Below are 22,359 nucleotides of genomic sequence, written 5' to 3'. Positions count from 1 at the left end.
CATGACCAATGAGGGCACGAGATAAGTTTGTGCACAGATGGAAGGCTGACAGGCAGGTAGGCCATCCAGTTATTTTAGCCGGGCCGGCTCAGATGATTGGTCGTACTTTTTACAGTACTACAGCTTCCACAGATGATATTTTTTTATGGATTTTTTGTCAAAGCACTTAAAATATTCATTGCTATCGGGATGTTAAGAGCATTCCATGGAATATAACAAAGAGTGTATCTCGAGCCGGTTTCTCTAACTTACCTACCCCACCTTTAAACTATGTTTAAATATGCAAATGAGTAAAAGTCAAAGTCAACTTTATTGTCAATCTTTCAGTTTGTGTGACAGAGAGATCAAAATACCGTTTCCCACAATCCCGAATACAATAATAAAGATATATAAAAATATGTATACAAATATGTATATACCTATACAGTATATACTGTACACAATCAACAGACACATTTAGACATCATAAAAGCACAACAATCAATATATACAAAATAACAGTCACTTCAATAACTTTGAGAAATGTGCATTAGTGCAAGACTGTCCATAGCAGCTTAAAAACTGTCTGGTGCTGGATTGACATCTATAGAATAATGAGAAACAGTGCAGTAAAATGGACACTTAAAATGGTATTTTTCAGTCTGAAAGAAAACATGCTTTGGAGGCAAAATACCCCAAAGTCTCAAAATGAACGAGTGAATAAAAGAGGTATTTGGCCCGCAGTATGTTGCCTAACATGTTTGGAAGGTGTTCAATCAATATTGCTCCTCAATTGAGATCTATGGGGGACTTACAGCCGGATATGAACTAAGCTTTAGACTCTGTTAAGAAATGCCCTGAGCGTTGACACCCTCATTGATGATCAATATTCTGATGAGGCTCAATATAAACCAGCTGATTCATCCGTTGAGTCGTTTTTAATGAGGGAGCAGAGAGAGGTTGGAGTTGTGATGATACATGGAAACCTTTTTCAGACGTTCAGTGGACAATAACAGCCTTCAGCAATCATTATCATTTGTTTATTAGTTTATTAATTTATGTAAATAACACAATGAGCCACAAGGAACGATGTAATACAAATATGCAGATGGAAGTAATTGCAACAAGTTATTTCGTTTAATGGCGTGTTTGTATAATAAGAGATAATTCAGGTTGGCATGAAATTAGAGTCTCATTATTGAAGTGATTTCTGTTACTTGTGAGATATTGTGATGCAACTAAAAATAAATATAAGCAATATAGGCTAATTATTAAACAGTTAGATCAGATTTGAATGTGTCCTGCTTTACTATGAGGGATTTTTACAAACATTGAAGTGCTTTACTCTTGATTTAGCTCAGAATAGTTAAGGTCAACTGCTGGTGTTTCTTTTAGTGATTTTGCTGTTTTTACAGACCTCATTGATTACTTTACTGAGTACAATCTCAATACAACTAATGTATACAAAATGAACTGTATTGAACTTTAAAACTGTAGTTTGAGTTGATCTGTTTCCCCACTGCTAACTGTCATTATGCTGATTGTAGTGGGTAATTCTCTCAAAAAGAGTGCACTGCTCTTGAATGCAGATCAAGGTCATTAGTGCTGCTTATAAATGGCACCTGTTGGCCTTTGATCTTCCTTTGACTCAGTTATGGTTGCTGCTACAGGCCGTTTGGTCCCCTCAATCTCTGCTATGTTAAACTCACTTGCTTCTTCCTAACACGTTGCCCTGCTTGACATTGTCTTGCACATTAGAAAAGCATACCCGTGGTGAGTAGGGTCACAACATTGAAATGAATTGTTTGTATGCCGCATGGTGAGCCATTTTTAACTTATTACCTATTTGTAGCTTCACCAGCTGCATTTCATTGTTCTACAGTTTAGATTAAAGCTTTTGCTGATAACTTTGTTGGCGTTTATTTATAGTTTTGCTTATGTTTTTGCCACACCACTGTTAGCTTTTTACTTTTGCCTCTCTTTTGCTAAAGCTTTTTGCCTATAGCTTTTATTTTTCTTTGTACTAAAACCACCTGGGATATTTTTTTTTAAAACTGTGTTTCAGATTTCTTTGGATTTAGTGGAGCTGAGAGCTGGTCATTAAGGGGGCTAATATTCCTTACCTGTGTGTCCTAGCGTTACTTAAAGTAGCATGCTACCCCATTTATCAGCCTCCGCCCACTTTAGTTTTGGTTCCTCCTTTTCACCTTGTCTTTTAATATTTTAAACACATTTTGTAATAAAGATAATTTTAAACTAAGATTTCTTGTTTTCGTATCTAACAATTTTATCTTGCAGCAATTATTTTTTGAGTTTCTTCTTTTTTTTATTTACATTAAATGAAAAATAAACATGCCTCTGTTTCTCAATTAAGGCTTCTGGTAAAAGGTAACGCATTGCCGTGTCTCTAGTTCCTGTGTCGCAAGCTCCCAAGTATCATTGTTGGTCCTTTATCTCCTTTAAACATCTAATATAGTATAATTAATAATACTTAAACACACCACCCTAAGCTAAATTGTGGCTCGCTGGAGCTTCATATATAACTACTTCACAAACTTGATCTGAACCTATACTGTACTAGGTGAACAAGTAAATGCTGGTAAACTTATTTCCCCAAAATGTCATACTATTTCAAAAACTTAAACGTAGGTCTTTGTCTAGAAGCCACAAAAGGCTAATGACGAAGCAAGCAAGAGAAAAGACAGGAAATGCAAAGTGGAAATGACAGGTAAAATATGAAGCTGGAATATCAACATTTTTATTAGACAACTAAACATTAACCATATTTTAGTAAATGCTTTTATTTAAGCTTTCTTTTATAGTAATTGTTACACAGGCGTTTGACTGAACTTAATAATCAGTCTGCACTGCAGGCATGCATTTTTTCACTTTAGGGGAAAAAAGCCCAAAAATCAACCCAATAATAATGGGTATATGTGCCCTCGTAGCACACTTACAGTGTTTTAGGAAGCAAATGGCCCTGGGCATAAAAATCAATGCAGTAACAGAAAAAGCTCCTCCATTACACCACTACATGCTTTCAAGTGCACCTACAAGAAGAAGAAAAAACTGACTGACTCAAAGATTGTCATGACGATATCAAAAACGTATTGCCAAAGCATGATGAACAAGGTGTTACAAAAACAAAGTACACACAGAACACACATTTTAACGCTATATGAGGCAATTCATTAAACATACCAATAAAAACATGTTCAAAAATCAAAGAAAGTGTCCGTGTGCTTCTGTGTGTGTGTGTGATTCAAAAACTCTGGCCAATCCCGAGTCACGTGACTGAGCCACCGGCAGCAATAGAGCGCGCGAAAGGGACGCAGCAGAGCCTCGGTGTTCACGAGCCTGCACAGCACCCATCCGCCACCGCTATCCGCCCAATTTCTTTTTAATTGAACCCCTTTTACTCCCGCTCGGTGAGTACATTTTCCACTGCCTTTTTCTTATTTTGGTACTCTTTTTCTTGCTTTCTTTCTTGTCTTGGTGTTCCGACATGGGGAAAATGTTTTCTGCATGCAATGATTTCAGTCTTGGATGCTGAGTGTTGTTGCTCCGGCGACATCCACTGAGAAATACGTGCTTTGCGGACGCTCTTGATATTTTTCCTCTCTCTCTTCCCGAAGCAGCTTCTTGTTATAATCTCCACCTTTCGCTTATTTTCAGCCTTTTTTTCCTCTCCATCATGGCTTGTTTCGGTGTGGTTTTGCTTTCCTCTGATCTTGCAGTGTTTCTCTGGGGTTGGAGGCTGTACGTCTCCGAGGGCGCAAAAATAACAGTTTTGATTTTCATTCTTGAGGATTTTACTTTTCTAATAGGTGAGGAATTTCACTTTGCCGGAGTTTGTTTTGGCGTTTTCCTGGTACTTCTATATGCTTCCTTAACGAGAAAATGGGAACTTTTTTGTTTTGCAAAAACGGATTTCTCGGGACAGAGCTGGATTCGTTTTGAACTATCCAATAGTTTTTTAGATCTTTTAATACAATTATGATTCCAAAACTAATCAGAAATCAAACAGCATGCCACAATCTAAGACATGTCTGATCTTGAATCCATATTCCTGACCTGTTTCTTTAGAGGAGTAATGAAAAGTCATACAATGTGTCACACAATGAAGGATTTCTGTCCTTCAAAGTTGCTTTTCAATTTGGAAAAATTTCAAGCAATTTTACTAATGCAAATCACTGCTGTGCAAAACAAACAGAGCAACAATAGATCCCTGCCAATTGAAGCAGACACAGCTGTGACACCACACACACACACACACACACACACACACACACACACACACACACACACACACACACACACACACACACACACACACACACACACACACACACACACCGTGTTGAGTGTGATAACTGGCATTCGACATCACACACAGAGAAGCGTGAGGAGATGGTGTGCGGGGGGGGAGAAGGTCCTTGAGGCCCAGGGAAATGTTGCAGCGGTTCATTATGCAAATCAGGCTGATAGATTTGATTAATAGTTTGACCTTGACATGCAGCCAGAACTCACACACAAACCTGCAGGCGACAAATTGAAAGACACAAAACATTATCCGGCAATTAGCACACAAAAAGGAAAAGTGAGGTTAACCTTTTATTTATTTTTTAACTGCCTTCTGGAGTCACTGCTTTATAATCCTTGACCAAAGTTTGTTTTTGTGCTCTGCTAAAAGGGAAACACTTCTCAAACCTTTTATAAGACAAAATCTCCTTTCAATCATCCTGGAGAGATACGGGTGAAGGTATTTGACAGCTATTCCAGCCGTCAGACTTTGCAGGTCAGGGAACAGGTGGGGGAAGCCGAGCATGAAATGTGCTGCTACGCAAACAATACTTATCGCTCGCTATGGATGAGGTGGGAGGCTGAGGCAGGAATAGCCAGCCTATACGCATGCACTGAATCACTAAGAGAGGAGAGCAGTAGGTAAGGAAGGAATAACGTTTCTCTAATCTGTCTCTGTCCAGTCGAGGCCTGTCTTTACGTTTCTGCACCCGTGGGCTGGGATGATCATTGACCCTTAGCAGGTGCACGATGTGGGCTGCCTCCAAGCCAGGCACCACAGAGTCCATCTTCTTTCAGATAAAAAAACATTTTAGAGCTGCTCCAGCTTTCAGACTGCAGGTCAAAGAACAGATTTGGGTGCCTGCTTCTCTCCGTCTCTTTTTATATGCCTTCATGTGAAAGATAACAGAGAAAAACAGATGAGGAAATTCAGACAAACAAAAAGAAAGATGATGGCATGTTTGAAAAAGTGTTTGAATTCACACACACTTGTGTAATGCTATCCACTCTTCACATAGAGCAGTTTAATGTTACATTATGCATGTGGTAATACCCACCGCTCACTATTAGATCTTCTATTCTGGGATGATCTGCACGCCTTGTTCCACTACTGCATTCTTCATGTTCAACTAGTTTTTTGTCAATGCACAGTCCGTGTTTCTAGCCAGCAGTTTGGATAAACACCGGTGTACGCCTGCACCTGCTCAGCTCTGTTGTGAGATGTGGCATTAGCCTCGCAAGCGTCAGTATCTCAGCACCACGGCCAGCTCCTTTTATTCTCCGTTCAAAGAGATTGTGGTTGATTTCAGCACCATGGACAGATGCCAACACTTTATTGCTCCGACAGCTGGAGCGGGCTGATTCCTGCCTGGAAGTCTGGAGTGTCTCCACTCACTAACCCCTGCCCTCCGCGCCACACACACACATCTCCATCTGAGATATTTCAAGCTCTGTACCCCCATTTTAAAGGCTACAAAAAGTGGTTTCACCCTAGATTAGATTTACTCAGCACTTTTGCTGAATGATTTCCTACGTAATTTGAACATGTTGAAAAAGCTTAATTTAGTCTTTTTCAAACCAGAACCTTATAGTATAAGGATGGATATGCAGGTGCAAAACAGGTGTTTATGTTGTTATTCTGCAAATAACAGGAAGAGACACTAAACGCTGCTGCCATGTTTACTTCAGACTTCACTGAGCACATCTCTGACACCAAATTGGATCACTTTGAGCTCTCTGAATGTGATTTCTATTACACCAATATTGTATTGGGTTGTATTGTCAGGTTTATTTCCATTCAATAGGATATAACAACAACACTTCGATAAACAAAACAATTTAAAGAGCACCTGGAGATCTCAGCCAAGGCCGTTTACATAAGTGAACAATAATGTGTTTATCCAAACGGTGTTTCAGAACCACTCCAAAATGAAATGGCTTCTTCCTTGGCCCATGATAATACCTTTCCAGTTTTATGAAACTCTGTCCTGTAATTTTCCCAAATCCTTTTGACAAACAAAATGCAAATGAGAAGTTTGGAGATATTCAATATCTTGTCTTAGAAAAACAACAATTGTTCCTTCTGTATTGTCTATGAAGCCAAATCCTGCTGTAGCTTACTCCTCAGTGCCAAATACGTCTCATAAAGAGAGGAGTGAGAGGAGAGGTTAAAGCTAAAATGATCAGAACATAAACCAAAGGGTCTTATGAATAATTCTCTATCAATATGTACTAGAGGGGGGTCCATGAAAATATTGTGGAAGGAATTGTAATGTGTTTGCTGTTAGCCCAACCCCTTCTCCTATAAATCAAATACACTGCATTCTTAATTACGTTTAAAGGGATGTTAATGTTTTCCAGGGACGTTAATGTTTTCAAGGTTTTAGTTTAAAAACTGTGAATAGGACCGAAATACAAAAACCAACAAAATGATTTGGTTAAGTTTATTTAGAAAAATCAAGGGTTTGCCAAAAAAGAAAAATTAGAGCAACTTGGTAGACAGCTGGTTACCGCGGACCAAGAAACAGCAAAGCCCTTTTCAATACTAGCTTGGGACCTTTGCAAGCCATACCTCCCTCTGTCCCCATTTATACACTCTCATCTGTTAAAGGTGGGGTAGGTAGGTTTGAGAAACCGGCTCGAGATACACTTTTTGTTATATTCCATGGAATGCTCTTAACATCCCGATAGCAATGAATATCTTAAGTGCTTTGACAAAAAATCCATAAAAAAATGTCATCTGTGGAAGCCGTAGTACTGTAAAAAGCACGACCAATCATCTTAACCGGCCCGGCTAAAATAACTGGATGGCCTACCTGCCTGTCAGCCTTCCATCTGTGCACAAACTTATCTCGTGCCCTCATTGGTCATGTGCGCGTTCGTGTGTGTTGGAGGAGGGGCTCTGTAAGGAAGTGGCAGATTTTTTCCGGCTGTGTATTTTCAAATTCTAGCGATCTCGAGCCGGTTTCTCAAACTTACCTACCCCACCTTTAAATCATGATGTTGTTTATCTAAGAACATAACAATAACTTTTATTTGGACATGAACAGCTGTCTCCTTAAGCAGACTTGCAGCAACCTTTTGATTAGAAACACATTTGTAATCAGTCAAAATCTAATGCTACATATTTTAAAATGTGAGTGACCATTTACTGCATGTGTTCATATCTCTCTCCAACTCTTCTCTCTATTTTTTTATTGTACTTTAAATATAGGAATAAAATCCAAAAACAATGCAATCCAGGAGAAGACATTTCCCTGTCCAAACGTAACAGACCAGTTTCATTGTATGGGAACGTAGTTTTAAGAAAGCTCTGATAGACCGACTGTTTTCCACCAAGCTGAGCCAGCTGTGATACTTTAACACCACCTGCTGCGATTAAGATGAGGAAAACAGTAAACAGGTGAGCAGAGGAGTAAAACAGAGACCAAAGCCCAAGAATCAACAACTGAGGATAGGACAGAGGGGCTCGTTAGAAGAGAAAAGTTGTAAACCGCTACCACAGACTTCTACTGTTGTTTAAAACCTGGTAAAAACATCAGAGTCACTCTTGCTCTTTCATCCTGAAGAACCTGGGCACTGTCGTTAAATGAGGCCGGTCCCACATACACCGTGCTGCTGTTGGTAATACTCATGAGAGCAACAATTATGTACTTATCCACAGCTGAAAATAATCCCCCTCAAATTCCTCTTTTAGAAAACCTGCTTTTGAAGATTAACGTCCTTTTGGAAAGCAATAGGTCACAGACTGTGGGTGTTTGTAAATGATCAAGAAAGGGATTTGTGCTTTGTATGTTTGATCTTTTCCTTGGATTTATCAGAAAAGAAACACCTCCCATATCCTTTAAATACATCTTTGGTAAACAACAAGTGGATAGTGACCTTTTTATAGTGAGGAAGGTGTAAAGTATACAACAGGTATTTGTTTTGTTTTGTCAACTGCAAACAAACATATGGCCCCAAATCTACCATAGAGTTGCATTCACACCTCTTTTGGCAATAAGCCGCTGTGAGCTTTGCCAATGTACAACTTATTGATTTCATATTATATTTGATTCTGTTGTACTGTCATGTTTAACAAATATATAAACGATGAAGCCATTGGATAATCTGAACAGAAAACCAGCATCTGGATCTTTCTCGGTCCTCTCACATTGGATGTTAATTTGCATTTAAATGCACATTATATAGTGTTTATCGTGTTTACTCAAATCTGTTTTTTATCCACTATTCAATAAAGTGAAAACATTCCCGGCTTGCGATGTTCAATAGCAGACCAGAGCCAAATGTTTCCGTTTAAATTGCAAATTGCTCCTGAATCACTTTTTGTGACGTTGTTTTAGCATCACAGCGAGCAAACTCGATATTATTCATATGCAGCTTGGCTTCATGCATACATATGATAATTGGATCAAACCTTCAGATGTGTGAAAGCCCCTCCCCTCGTGTGTGGCCTCTTGCCCACTCTACCTTTCACCTTTCACCCTCATTGTGAGTCCTGCCTTAAATCCCCACCTCACTTTAAGTCTCTCTGGTGCCATAAAGCAGAAATCAGCTAATTACTCACAGCTCTAGTAACCCAGTTACTTTAGCCCGGTGAAGCAGAAGCTATCTGGCAGTCACACAAGAGGAGAATTAAGGAAAAAGAGAAATATGTCCGTGCCAAGAGATATGTGAAAGCATGGCATATGTTCAAATGCCCTGGAGGGCAGCTGTGGACTACACACACAAGTGGAGTCTCTTTCTGCCTCTTTCCACCAAATACACTTATTTATGTTGGAGTAAATCCTCCATTACCACAGTGTGACAATGGAAAGGTCTCCAATGAAGTACAAAATAAACTTTAAGAGCACTCAGGAGGCAGCAGAGTGGTACGGTGATGCAATAAAGAATTTCTGAAGCAAAAACACCGCCGGTAACAACAACAACATGGAAAGATGTTGCCTTTAAACAACAAGGCTCCCTGGAATCAATGAATAGAATACAAATACAAGATAAACCTTAATATCTAACTGAGGCAGATGAATTGTCTTTGGTCTGAACACAAACAACATGATCAAAATATCAGATGAGCACAACAGAAATCTCTTAAGCGTGCAACAGTCATTGACGCAATATCCACAGTGAACAGCCTGTTGAGCACATTCATTGTATTTTGGGATAAAAGGAAACCTATAGAACTTTGTTCGGTGCCAGAGCGTCGCCCTGATGCAGGGGAGCATCTCAATCTGCGGGCGGAGGTGATGTGTCTTGTCACTGATGATTGGCTCTCCTCTGTGCAGCAGGAGAGTGTCGAATGGCTTTTGTTGGCAGCTACTATCTTCCCTGCTGTCTTTACAATCCAGGTCAGCTGCTTTCCATTTACTAAAGTCATACCAGACAGAGATGAGGATATCAGGCAGATTTCAAAAACACAAGACCAACCCACATTGAGCTTAATTAAAAATAAATACATAGAAGAACAAAAAATATTGACAATAGTTAAACCGGACTTGTTATGCTAATTATTATGCTTTAATGTTCCAATAAGACATTATTCTGTCCATGCTGTCTTTAGATGCCTATTTGTTCCTATATGAAAGGCTCTTGCCCTTTAGAATAAGCCGGTCCGCTCTTATTGGCATACATGAAAAGTTGCACTGGCAGCTCCGAAGCTGTGGGTGGAGATCAAAACCCCAGGAAGGACGCTGGGCATTCAAGCAAAAATGTTCTTAGTGGCCAAACGATGGAAACGTAATAATACTACTATAATAATACAACTTTCGTGTCAGTCGTGTGATGCCATGGGGCCAAAAAGGACTTTTCCCTTTGACTGACTTTGGAAAACAGACGACTCCAGCTCAGTGTAAGATAATATTTTTAGGTTATTCTTTTAAATCTTGGAAGGCACTCCAGACACACAAACGTATGTGCATAAGCAATGTGAAAGTGAGTTGTTTATTGTATATCCCCTTTTAACATGTGCACTGTCAAACAGAATCAGTGATGATATTGATTTCTTTGCTTTGTTTGAAATCAGTTGCTATGTTCTTCCACCATTAATGAACAATGAGCAACATCTGAGGAGCTGCATGTCTTCAAAGTCATCCGATAAGTTTCTCTGTGTATCATCTTCATAACTGTTTACAAAAGCTGACAGTGCAAATAGTTTAAAGTTGTCAAATGATACACACATGACCTCAAAGATCAGGTTGTGTGATACATACTAAAAGCACACACATATGCCCTGATTCACAAAGATAATCATCCCTGGTTTTATTGTATGATGCCAGATAAAAAGTCTGCTGGAGATACGGCTTCATCCCATCTCACCGCATAGGTCACATTGTGCTTTTATCTCCTTGCTGTCTTGCTGGTCGAGGCTATAGGTTGCTCAAATCAGATTATGGTGCAACTCATTTTAGCAGCGTGATCATCCTACCTTCAGTCGCTCTGCTTCGCTGCCCCCTCATACATTCTCACAGGACAGATAAAGCTGATGGAAATTGGATTGTATTTTCTTTACAGGAGTTCATTTTCCTGTGGGGGTTTCGCATGTAAAGCACGGCCTTACATTATATTAAAGGTATAAAAATGGATACATGATAAAAGGCTGATAGAATAGAAATATGAAAGTCACAGTAATAATTGAAAAGCTACACACCTACCGCATGATGTGCGCCTGCATTTGACATCTTTGATATTCTGGTCCGAGGCCTCCTATGTTTAAGATGATTTGCATTGCGAATGTTCACCCCTCCCCCCCCTTTTTAAAAAACTTCTCTCTGTCTCCTTCTTTTATTCCCTGCTTCTCCATCTCTTTTCCTCCATGTTTGCCATTTTCCGCCCTCCTTCAATCCAACTGTTATGCAGGAGGTAATGGGGTGTGGGAACAAAGAGGAGAAAAATAAGAATAGTGCTTGACAGTCATCCGTCCTTGTTAAGATCCACAGCTTAGAAATTCCTGGTGCATACAGTAAACAGGCCTCGAAACTGCAAGGCAAGTGGCTCATTATATGTGGGCTCTAACGCACACTATTCTCTATCTGCTCTGCACCGTTAGCCAGTATTTACTGTACAAGTCCTGGAGGAGAGATTAGACTGCGCTGGGCTCCTCTGGGCTGCCGAATGGACGTCTATTCATTAGCCCTTAATTGCTAATTGAGGTCTTTGAATGATTCAGCAATAGCCACCGCTGTTCGGGCATTAGCTGAGTAATTTATGGCTGCGAGGGAGCAGGGAAAAAATGAGCAAGGGCAAGTAAGTGTTATGAAAAAGGACATCAGTGCCCTCACAGTGATGTTATTACACAGCCACCTTATGTTAACTAAAAAACGTACAATGTTCTTTTTTCATTGCTGATTTGTCTGAGTTAAACTCATTATGCCCTGTGATTAAAATTAACTTAGCCATAATACAGTTTGACCCTCCAGACCCTCATTTTCCCTCAATTTTAATTTAATTTTCCGTGAGTAGGCATAATGTGGATATGCCAATGAGTTCATTTGGCAGCTTTCATATTATCCACAGCAGCATTTTGATACATCTTCATGTTCTCACATAACAGCAGAAGCAAACGGTTGAGGGTAGTTCAAGAGTTTTTAGACTGTTTAAAAAAAATCTAATTGGATTTCTGTCCACTTTTTTTGTTATTGTAATGTGTTGGCTGTGGTTTAACTCTCCACTCCTAGTTTTAAATTAGCTGGAGTAGGTTTTCTTTTGGCAAATTAGACAAAAGGTCTATAATAACTTAACAGCATATTAAGTCGTTTTGGAGAAAATGTAACTCCTGAAACTCCTCTGGGCTCTGTATGCTATACTTTAGCTACATCTAGCTTGTAAAGGAAGACTCTGGAGAATTAGAGGTCATAGAGGCTTTCCTAACTGGTTGTTATTTAAATTCAGATGTTCATGCACAACCCCTCAGATAGTGAAAGCTTGATTCAGCAGCTGGAAATCTTGCAGGAGAAGTTGCAATTCCAGCATTGACAAAAACTGCCTACATTGCAAAGAAACCCAATGAAGGAAGACGGACTTATCTCATAGAAAGTTGGACAACATTGGCGAGCATTTCAGAGATGTACTGTAGGGAAAAGGTTGCTAAAAGTTTGCCTTCTGCTGCTAGCTCTATAGACCAATGCTCAATTTGGATACTTCCATTACCACACTGTGAATACTTGAGTAGTGGGTGAAATCTCGGCTAGCATTGTCTCAAATCGCACACGGCCGATGTGATCGCCGTTAGCTAGCTAGCAATATTATTGTTTGTGCTACGAAATAGTTACAATCAGCTCAATACAATTAACAATGGCTTCTTTTTGACAACAGTATAGTGGTACAGTAAGATTAGTAAATACTTTAGAAAAACCCACTTGAATAATTGTGTGATGCCGCCGCAAACGCTGTTGGTCCCACAACCACTGTTATGTAGCCAAGATGGTGAACGTTGAGGGTAAGTACCGTTATGAGTGCACCATCCAGGTACTCATAGTGCACTAGAGTTTGCTAATACCTCTCATTGTTAACATACCTATGCACTCAAAGTAGCAAGTGTTGGTGCAGAAGTACGCAAATTGAGACAGCAAAAGATTCACAGCTACGGCTAGCATTAGGCTAAACCATTAGCAACATTTTCTCTCCATCTGTGAAACACTTCTTTGATGTTGTAGCTAGCTTGAGACTTGAGTTACAACATGTATCCCCAAAAGGCTTTACAGGCCGCAACGTTTGCAACAATAACAGGGAGTTATTTTCAACAAGAGCATTGGGATTTCTATCACTATTGGGATGACGTTTAAAATAAGTAACTAGTTGCAGAATACTGTATGCAGAGTGTGCTTTTGCTCACCTTGTGGGAGGTGTGTAGCGGAGGGGAAGCCGCAGGATGAGGGTTTAATTTTAAATGTATTTTTGCCTCTTCCAGAAAACTGCATATCTTTAGTCACCACTTGAATTACAATATGCTGAAAGGTTATTATTATATATGATATAAGGGTATATATACATCTTATTTTGTCTTTGTGTTTCAGTTCCACTTTTGTTCTTTCTTTACCTACATCTGACAAATGGTAAATTGCAGCAGTCAGGTCACCCACAATCATTTTCCTGGCTATAACATTTCCCAGCGGATCTGTTATTGAGTGATTTTACCACTATTTTCCGCTTTTATATTATTCACAGCATCATTTTGATAAATCCCCACATTTTATGCTGCATGTGTTCTCACAACAGTAGACAGAGGGAAAATAACCCGTACCTGCACTGCAGCGTAGTTCGTAAATGTAGACTGTATAAAAATGTAATTAGATTTCAGTCCACATTTATTCCCTTGTAATACGTTTGGCTGTCATTCAAAAAAGATTGAGGGAAAAAGAATAAAAACAGGCTTATTATAGACCCATATTTCATTCTCTGCATGCAGACATATATATTTTTCCAGGGAGTCACTAAAAGTTGAGAGTTAGTTTAAGAGTCGTCTGTCTCCCGAGCCTGATAGCAGAAGGTGACACGATTAAATACAACTTATTTTCCTCTGTTGGCGACAGTTGAGGTGAGATGCTACGCTGTTGAGATAAAATGCTGCATTGCAACATTCAAGCGGCGGAGAGTGAGTGTGGCCTGAATGCATCCATCACATCCCATATGTATTTGTCAGATTGAAGGCGGAGGTTTCATCTTTTTCTTCTCTGACGGGAGGGAGCGTGAGTCAGTGAGGAGAGATCAGGGAGACAGGAAGTGCTAAAATGATTACTTTCACCAGTTCCTCGCCTCTTTATCTCCAGAGAATTCAGACTCTGAAGCCCCTGACAGTCGGTGTGAAAGGACCAAAGAGGATCCATGAAATGCTTGGAACCTCCGCAACACGGGAGGATGCTGTAGAAGCCCCAAAGAAAAAACATCACTGTCAAGCACTCACTTTGCTGCTATAAGAAATACTTTCACCAGACAAACAACACGTCTTTGCGTGGAAAAACATGTCAGTTATGAGTTGGGGATGCGTTCACTGCTTCACTGATGCATGAAGATGTTATTTAGCATTAATTTCTGGAGCATGAAGCATGCCAGGATGAATCCAAACTACTCTCTCCTCTCTTGCCTATCAGGCTGATATGAATTCAGAGTGAGTGTGTTTTTTGGCCTGGGATGTTTCCACCAGCTTGTGCCAGCAGTTATTCCACATGTTCCTCTTAAAAGACTTTGAGGATCTTGGATACTCATGAATATTGTAAAAGAATCGTCTTTTGAAGTCTTGTTTCTTGCTATTTTGAGCTAGAGGAATAATGTAAAACTCTTTATTGTCATTTTATTGAAAACATGTAATTGACAAACTAGTGCTGTAGTATCTCTGGAGTGTTAATGTTAGGTGATGCATGTGGAGACATAGAGATGATAAGCGGCTTATGCAAATAAAGATTGCCTGTAGATTTAATGTTATACCAGCTGCAGGAGATCAGTGAGGGTAACAGTCTGGAGGTAGTGTCCATCAGGCTATGCAATGGTTGTTGTTCAGTAAAACCCATTATAATTAATAAGCCATTACAAAACAGGCAAACTGGATCTACCGGCATGTTGTGAAAAGAGCAATGTTATTTTTGTCAAATAAACTTGAATTAGATGTTGTCATCTATCTAAATAGGTAGGAATATACAATAGATATAATAGGCACTACATGATTTAAGAAACAACAACGTGCAGGACATATACGACTGATTAAGACTATAAGTTATCCTCTAATGCGTCTTAGAGCTTTCATTTTGATAAAGAAGAAGATTAATCTTTATTGATTCCTCGAGTTTTCCACTCTGTTTTTTTATATAGATGCACATGCATTTTATTGTTATACATACAAATATACACAGTTATGATTGTCCACACATGCATATGCGTTTTTGTTGTATAGATACACATATTCACAGTTAGATATGCACAGTCCAGAGAGCACTAAAAGAAGTGCTCTGGAGTGATGTGCTGGTGCAAGAAAAGGCTTATTAATCAAACACAAAGTTTCTATGCATCCTTTGAGAGGAGACCAAGTTGCAAAATACACTTTTGCGGGACCAGGCTGGCAGTTTCCCTCTGCTTCAAGCCTCAATGCTAAGCTAAGCTAAGCTAAGCTAAGCTAAGCTGGCTGTTTGCAGTAGCTTTATACTTACTCTATAATTGTGTTTATTTCACATGACTGATTTCTGTACTTAAATCTGATCACACAACAGACACACAGCACTTTTATGAGTTTTAAACTCTAAATAAATAATACCGTAACAAGTTTTTTATTTAACTGAATGTTTTTTATATAGTGTTAATATAATAGATGATTGTATAAGGGCGTCTATCTGCTTGTTTTACGCCCACACTCTGACGCTACATTTCTCTGATTTCAACTATTTCAATATGAATATTTGAATAGCCTAATCATATTTTATTCACTTCTTCCTAACTACTCAGCATTTCCAACCAAACGCTGTTCTTTCAAACATTTCAACTTGTGAGCAAAAATCCGATGCTTTCATTTGGCACTATTTCCTAGCTCAGCATGCGCTTAAATGAGTGAAACTACACTTTCTGATATTAAATCTGCTTAAAAATGTGCTTTTGCTTCCCTAATCTACCTTCTAATGGCCTCACCCCTGTGCTTCTGCTTTAAAAGAGTCTATTGAGTGCACACTTCACATCCATCAGTCACTCAGGAGCTGTGGGGTTCATTCAAAGGTAGAGACAGACTGAATGGGATTTGATTGGACCTCCCACTCTGTTGATAATTAAGTTAATCAACTACAGGAAACCCAATGGCGGCATTGTCACATTATGAGTCCAAAAGTAAATTATCCTTCATTTTGTGAGATTTAAAGAGATTTAGAAAAGATGATGTGGGTTAGAAAAGAAGTTAAAAGGTACAATGAGGAAAATTGGGACAGGAAGTGTGTCGACTGCAGTGTGTTACTGAAATGTGTGTGAGGATGTGTGAGATACATTTTTAGAAAAATACCCATACATATCATTACATCTTTTCCGTCCTTTCCCCATACTAACTCATTTGTATTCAGGCCCCTGACAGGGTTTTGCTGGAGCCATAAAACATTTTCAGATAAAAACACACTCACACGTCTGCCGTTCTCCTGCGCTGCATCGCTTTGGATCATGGGAGGAAGCCAGAAAATATTATATTATTTGTCAATTAAACAGTCTAATTACAAATGAATTGGAAAGTAAATCAGATCATCAAATTACTGTTCCAGTGATTTTTTACAAAAGCAAATAAACTGCGAATGTATTCAAGCTTTTTAATGACGGGTATTTGCTGCTTTCTTTATTCATTATTAAAGACTGAATATATATATATATTACTGACAAAACAATTAATCAGTTATCCGAGATAAATAATAAACAGATGAACTAAAAAGATCTGCATCACTCAATCCGTTGAGATAGTAGGGCGAACATTAAAGGCGCCCTTTTAGTTTTCCCTTTCCTGTTATAAAGGTTTTTTTTGCTTGTAAATGGTCTGCAAATGCAACATTTACGAGTTTCTCTCCATTTCTCCTGCTCTTCCAGCCTAAAGAGAGCTTCTCCCGGGATAATATTGTTTGTACAGTATGTGGATTCTGGATCTAAAAGCCTCATTGTGGGAAGATACACAAACACACTGAAAACTCATTACCAACGGGGAACTCCAAGAAGCCACATCCTGATCCCCCTGAGGACTGTTGCATTATGGGAACAAACAGTGATGCCTGTGTCATTTATTTGTATTTTATGTGACCTGGTTTCTATGTGACAGTAATGAAGCTGTCCTTGTGTGTGTTTGTTATACAAATGATCATTGAACGTTTTTAGAATCAGGTTGGTTGCCAAGAAGGTTTATCATTTTGCTATGGTGAATAATGGGTTATTAAGAAGGTTGTAAAATAAGATCACAGGTTGCATTTTTAACAATGTGCCATTTTTAATCATCATACATTTTTTTGGTATGTAAAATCCTAACCTGTAAAGAAACTTCAGCTGTTGGTATAGCATGAAATGGAAAAAGTAGAGTTAAGAAAGTGGTGAAACTGTGAGAAAGGACTCTAGTGACTTCATGTGCTATTTTCAATCGTGGGAACACAGTTCTTAGATGAGATTTGTCAATTAACACGTTTGAATCACAGCTGCCCTGTCAGATTTCTTCTCGCCTCCTGCAGAAAGATTTCTGTCTCAGCCTCTTTGATTACACATATATGACCTCAGGATGTAGAATACAGCTGGAGAATATTGTGTAGCCGATGGTCAATTAAGTAATCAGCTGTTAACAAATAATGGACATTTCTTTCAATCATTTCAACCATTAAATAATCAGCAGGTTTTCTTCCTATTTTCCTATATAGAAAATGTCCTTTATTCAATGTGCTTTCTTCTCAAATGTGCATTTTTAATGGCAATCTTATTCCCCTATGAGGGAACTTTCAGCCTTTGCAGACCATTTACAAAGACCTATAGAACATGAAAGAGAAAACAAAGCCTAATACGAGATTTACCACATGCTTTCTGCTCTGACCAGATGCTGCTCTCTGTGTGTAACCTCCACAGTCTAACCTTCCTCCTCTGAGCAGTGTGCACCTGTGTTTCCCAGCAGGCATTGCTGCAGGACTAGGATGACTGGGAAGACCCAGACCAGCAACGTGACCAACAAGAATGACCCGCGCTCACTCAACTCCCGCTGCTTTATCGGCAACCTGAACACGGCCGTAGTGACCAAGGGCGACATCGAGGCCATCTTCGCCAAATACGGCAAGATCGTGGGCTGCTCCGTGCACAAGGGCTACGCCTTCGTCCAGTACGCCAGCGAGAGGAACGCCAGGGCGGCCGTAACCGGGGAGAACTCCAGGGTCATCGCAGGACAATCACTAGGTAAAGCTTTAAAATGTGATTCTGATTATACTGTGTGTGCTTTCACCTTCAGATGTTTATGGCATACATCTGTTTACAGCTCACATATTCAATTATCTTCACAATAAGCAGCATTTGAATCCACTGTACACTATTTCATTTTACATCCTGTTTTTAGGTTACTTATTCCTGCATTAACTTGCACATAAGTCCCTTCCAACATTCTTTTGCACAATTTATTTTTCAATTTTCTCTTGCACTATTTTCCATTGTTTTATCCTTTACGTGTTAATATCGCGTTGTTGGAGGAGCCTGGCACCTAAGATATTCACTGCCAACAATACACGTTAGCTTTTGTTGCGTGTAACAATGAAGACTTTGAATCTTACATTTTTTAATAAGAGAGAATTATGCTTTACTAAGTCAGTAAAAAGGGTGCTTTATTCCATACTATGGACTCCAGCCCCAGGATTTGGATATGCTCCAACTTTTCACGAGTTCATGTTTGGCACATAATCACACCCTTTCACCAAGTTTCATGAAAATCGGGCTTTTAGTTTCCTTGTAATGCTGCTGACAGCTAAACAAAACAAATTGACCTCCTTGGCAGAGGTATTAAGAGACCTTTCTACCACGTTAGTATACTATCATTTAAATATAAAGGTATGAGACGACTGTTCTCCAGTTTGAAGATGGATCCCAAGCGTACATTACTGATCCCCAGCATTTTATCATCATTTTTAAAACATGCACATAACTAATCTGCTAGATGATTTATGTGTTGAGCTCTCAAGTGACGCAGTGGCACGTTTAAACTGAGCACATTTATAAATCATAATGTAACAGAGAACAACAGCTCAACATCAGACCCATGCAGACGATACACTCGTTCGCAGGTTGTGTTGAGGTCTTTGTCCGCATGCATGAATTAGTCAAGGTGTCTGTTCCTAATGCACTGAGTGAAGTGGGAAAGAAACTTCAAAAAGACTTGAAACTCAGTGGATTTGTCTGTCTGCCTGACTTTTAAGCTCTTATCAGCAAAATGGTGAATCCATCACTGTCACTGGGTATATTAGTGTAGTTCTTCTATGTTTTCTTGTTGTTGTGTGCAACGTTTTTTGCTACTGTCCTGGCCTGGTTGTAGTTGTAAAAGAGATTCCTAATTTCATAAAAGCAGGTCCATATAAAAAGAGGTTTAAGGTTGGACATACTGTATGGTACAGATTCAGTCGAGTTCAAGCTTCCTTCAAGCCTGTTATTTCAAATTCAACTCTTATTTTGAATCACTTTTGCTTGAAGACCTAAAGCTGCCATCTTGTTCCTGGTGTTTGGATAAAAGTTCTGCGATAGATCTTGATAGCGAGCTTAAATTTGATCAATACAACTTTTAAATCATTCTGAAATGAAGGGGTACAGCCGGTGTGAGGACGGTAAGATACAGAATCCATTTATAGACTATCAAAGTTTGAGATTTTCCATTTTCTCTTAAACGAGTTTTGGGGTGACAAAACAAGACATTCAAAGACATCAACTGTGACTTTATTAACCTGTGATGAACATTTTTCGCCTTAAAACATTCCCCTATTTACTTTGAATTATGGATTTGTGTTTCTGTCCATCAAGCATCAGACAGACAGACAGACAGACAGACAGACAGACAGACAGACAGACAGACAGACAGACAGACAGACAGACAGACAGACAGACAGACACACACACACACACACACACACACACACACACACACACACACACACACACACACACACACACACACACACACACACACACACACACAACGATAGGTTCAAAGCCCTCCTGGGCATTTGAGTGGATCCCTGTAAATCTTCCTTATATGACTTATTGATTAGTTTGCAGCCTCCTCCACGGAAAATAAAAGTCCTCCCGAGCCCTGCTCTCTCATTAAATATGAATAAGAGCGCTGCAGGGTCACATCTGTAATTCCACCCTGTGTTTGCACAGTTTCATGCATTTTTGGCTTTGAAATGACATATGACATATGGCAGTGGTAAAAGTGTGAGGTGGAGTTATATTCACAGTGATTTACTGTATAATTATGTGACTCAGGAACTATTCTTATACTATTGGACGCCTTCAGGAGTCAGAAAATCCGACAGGTTTGAAACTAAATCCATGTTAAATCCAACTTTTTAAAGAACAAATGAAGGACAAAAGTCAATTATGACCCAAACCTGCCATTATAAACATCTATCACAGTTTTACATTTTCACATTATTTGACATAGTTCTGCTCGCACAGTTTTATTGTTAAATAACAGATTTTGTACGCACATTTCAGGTGTGCCAACTTTAGGATATACTGGTTGAACTGTTGGCTAGTTTAATCGATCATTCTAACCTTGAACAAATTGAATAATGAGACCCAAGTTGAAATAAATTCATTAAAGGAATAATTCAACATTTTCATTTCATTTCAAACCTTTATTTAACCAGATTGGTCCCAATGAGATCATTGATCTCTTTTTCAAGGGAGACCTGCAGCAAGTAGGTTACACATGAAACATAAAACAACATAAAACAATAAAGGACATCATACATCATATTTACAGGGCTACATTTACATACCTATAGACATTTACAAGTACCAACAGTATCAAAGAGCATTTCACCTATCCGAGCTTTAACAACATGCAGTGGAACCAAATTGCTCAGTTTCAATTATCTTTGAAGACTGTTCCAAGCAAGAGGAGCTGCGCACATAAAAGCTTTCGTACCTAAGTCAGTCCTTGCACTTGGCACATGTAACAAGACCACATCATGTGATCTCAGGCAATAGCTACCTGCGACTCTCTGTGAGATCAGAGAGCAGATATAAGATGGTAGTTTACCCAACATGGCTTTATAGATGAACGTGTACCAATGACTGAGCCTCCGTACAGTAAGTGATGGCAGACCTGCCCTTGCATACAGGGTACAGTGATGAGTAAGTGCTTTACAATTAGTAACAAATCTCAGTGCACTGTGATAGGCAGCATCTAACTTGTTCAGGTAATGGGCAGGTGCATTCCTATACAACAAATCACCATAGTCCAGCACAGGTAAAAAGGTCACAGAGACTAGCATTTTCCTGGCTTCAAAAGAGAAACAGGACTTGTTTCTGAAAAATAAACCTAGCCTAACCCTCAGCTTTTTAAGCAGGTTATTGACCTGAAGTTTAAAAGAGAGACAATCATCAAGCCAGATACCTACAGTAGGTATTTATAACAGGCAACCACTTCAAGTACTTGTCCTTGCGTAGTAGCAATATCCAAAACAGGCTCTGGTGTCTTTTTAGCTTTTGAAAAGAGCATTACCTTGGTTTTATCAACATTTAAAAGAAGCTTAAGTTCAGAGAGCTGAGTCTGACTAATATTAAAAACAGCCTGCAATTCAACAACCGCCTCCTTAATGGAGGGACCTGCACAGTACATCACGGTATCATCCGCATAAAAATGTAAAGTAGCTTCATCCCCATTTTGACCTAAGCTGTTGATATATATGGAGAATAAAAGAGGACCTAAAACAGAACCTTGGGGAACACCATTAGTAATGTTTAACCACTCAGAAGACAGCCCATCAAAGTGAACACATTGGGACCTTTCAGAGAGGTAGTTCACAAACCACCCCACTGCATGGCTGGATATGCCAATACTGAGTAGCCTCTGCTTCAAGATATGATGATCGACGGAATCAAAAGCTTTGGAAAGATCAATAAACAGAGCTGCACAACTCTGCTTTTTGTCTAAGATACCCGCCACATCATTCACCACTTTCATTGTTGCAGTGATGGTGCTATGTTTCTTTCTGAAGCCTGACTGATGTTTACATAGGAGGTCATTTTTACATAAAAACTCCTTTACCTGCTCACTCACTAGGCTTTCAAGAACCTTAGCCAGAACTGACAATTTAGAGATGGGCCTATAATTATTTAATAAAGTGGCCTCCCCAGCTTTTAGTAAAGGCAAGACATAAGCTGACTTCCATACTTTTGGACTTGTCTTCGTGCTGAGGGAGAGGTTAAAAAGAGAAGTAAGAGGTGGTGCAATACAATCTGCAGGTATCTTTAAAAAGAAAGGTTCTACGTTGTCTGGACCAGCCAGTTTCTTAGGATCTAACTTGGTTAAGGCTTCACGAACAACATCAATAGTAAAAGGAGAAAAACTGAAGGGGTTTTCCAAACCACATTGTTCAGAGTCACGGATTGGGGTGTTCACAG

The 22,359-nt window shown here is 39.3% G+C and overlaps 1 protein-coding gene across 1 annotated transcript in view; it reads left to right on the top strand.

Moving 5' to 3' along the window:
* Positions 1-3,320: 3,320 nt before the first annotated feature.
* The window catches only part of LOC117500157 (RNA-binding Raly-like protein), a 45,535-nt gene continuing 26,496 nt past the window's right edge, over positions 3,321-22,359 (top strand). The window contains exons 1-2 of the mRNA XM_034152888.1: positions 3,321-3,407; positions 17,870-18,144. Of these exons, the coding sequence (XP_034008779.1) occupies positions 17,889-18,144 (256 nt within the window). The 5' untranslated portion in view covers positions 3,321-3,407; positions 17,870-17,888. The remainder of the gene's footprint in view (positions 3,408-17,869; positions 18,145-22,359) is intronic.

Source organism: Trematomus bernacchii, unplaced genomic scaffold, assembly GCF_902827165.1.
Source record: "Trematomus bernacchii unplaced genomic scaffold, fTreBer1.1, whole genome shotgun sequence".
In the NCBI taxonomy this organism is placed as follows: Eukaryota; Metazoa; Chordata; class Actinopteri; order Perciformes; family Nototheniidae; genus Trematomus; species Trematomus bernacchii.
The sequence above is the reverse complement of the archived record's forward strand: the minus strand, read 5'-3'. Positions and strand labels throughout refer to the sequence as shown.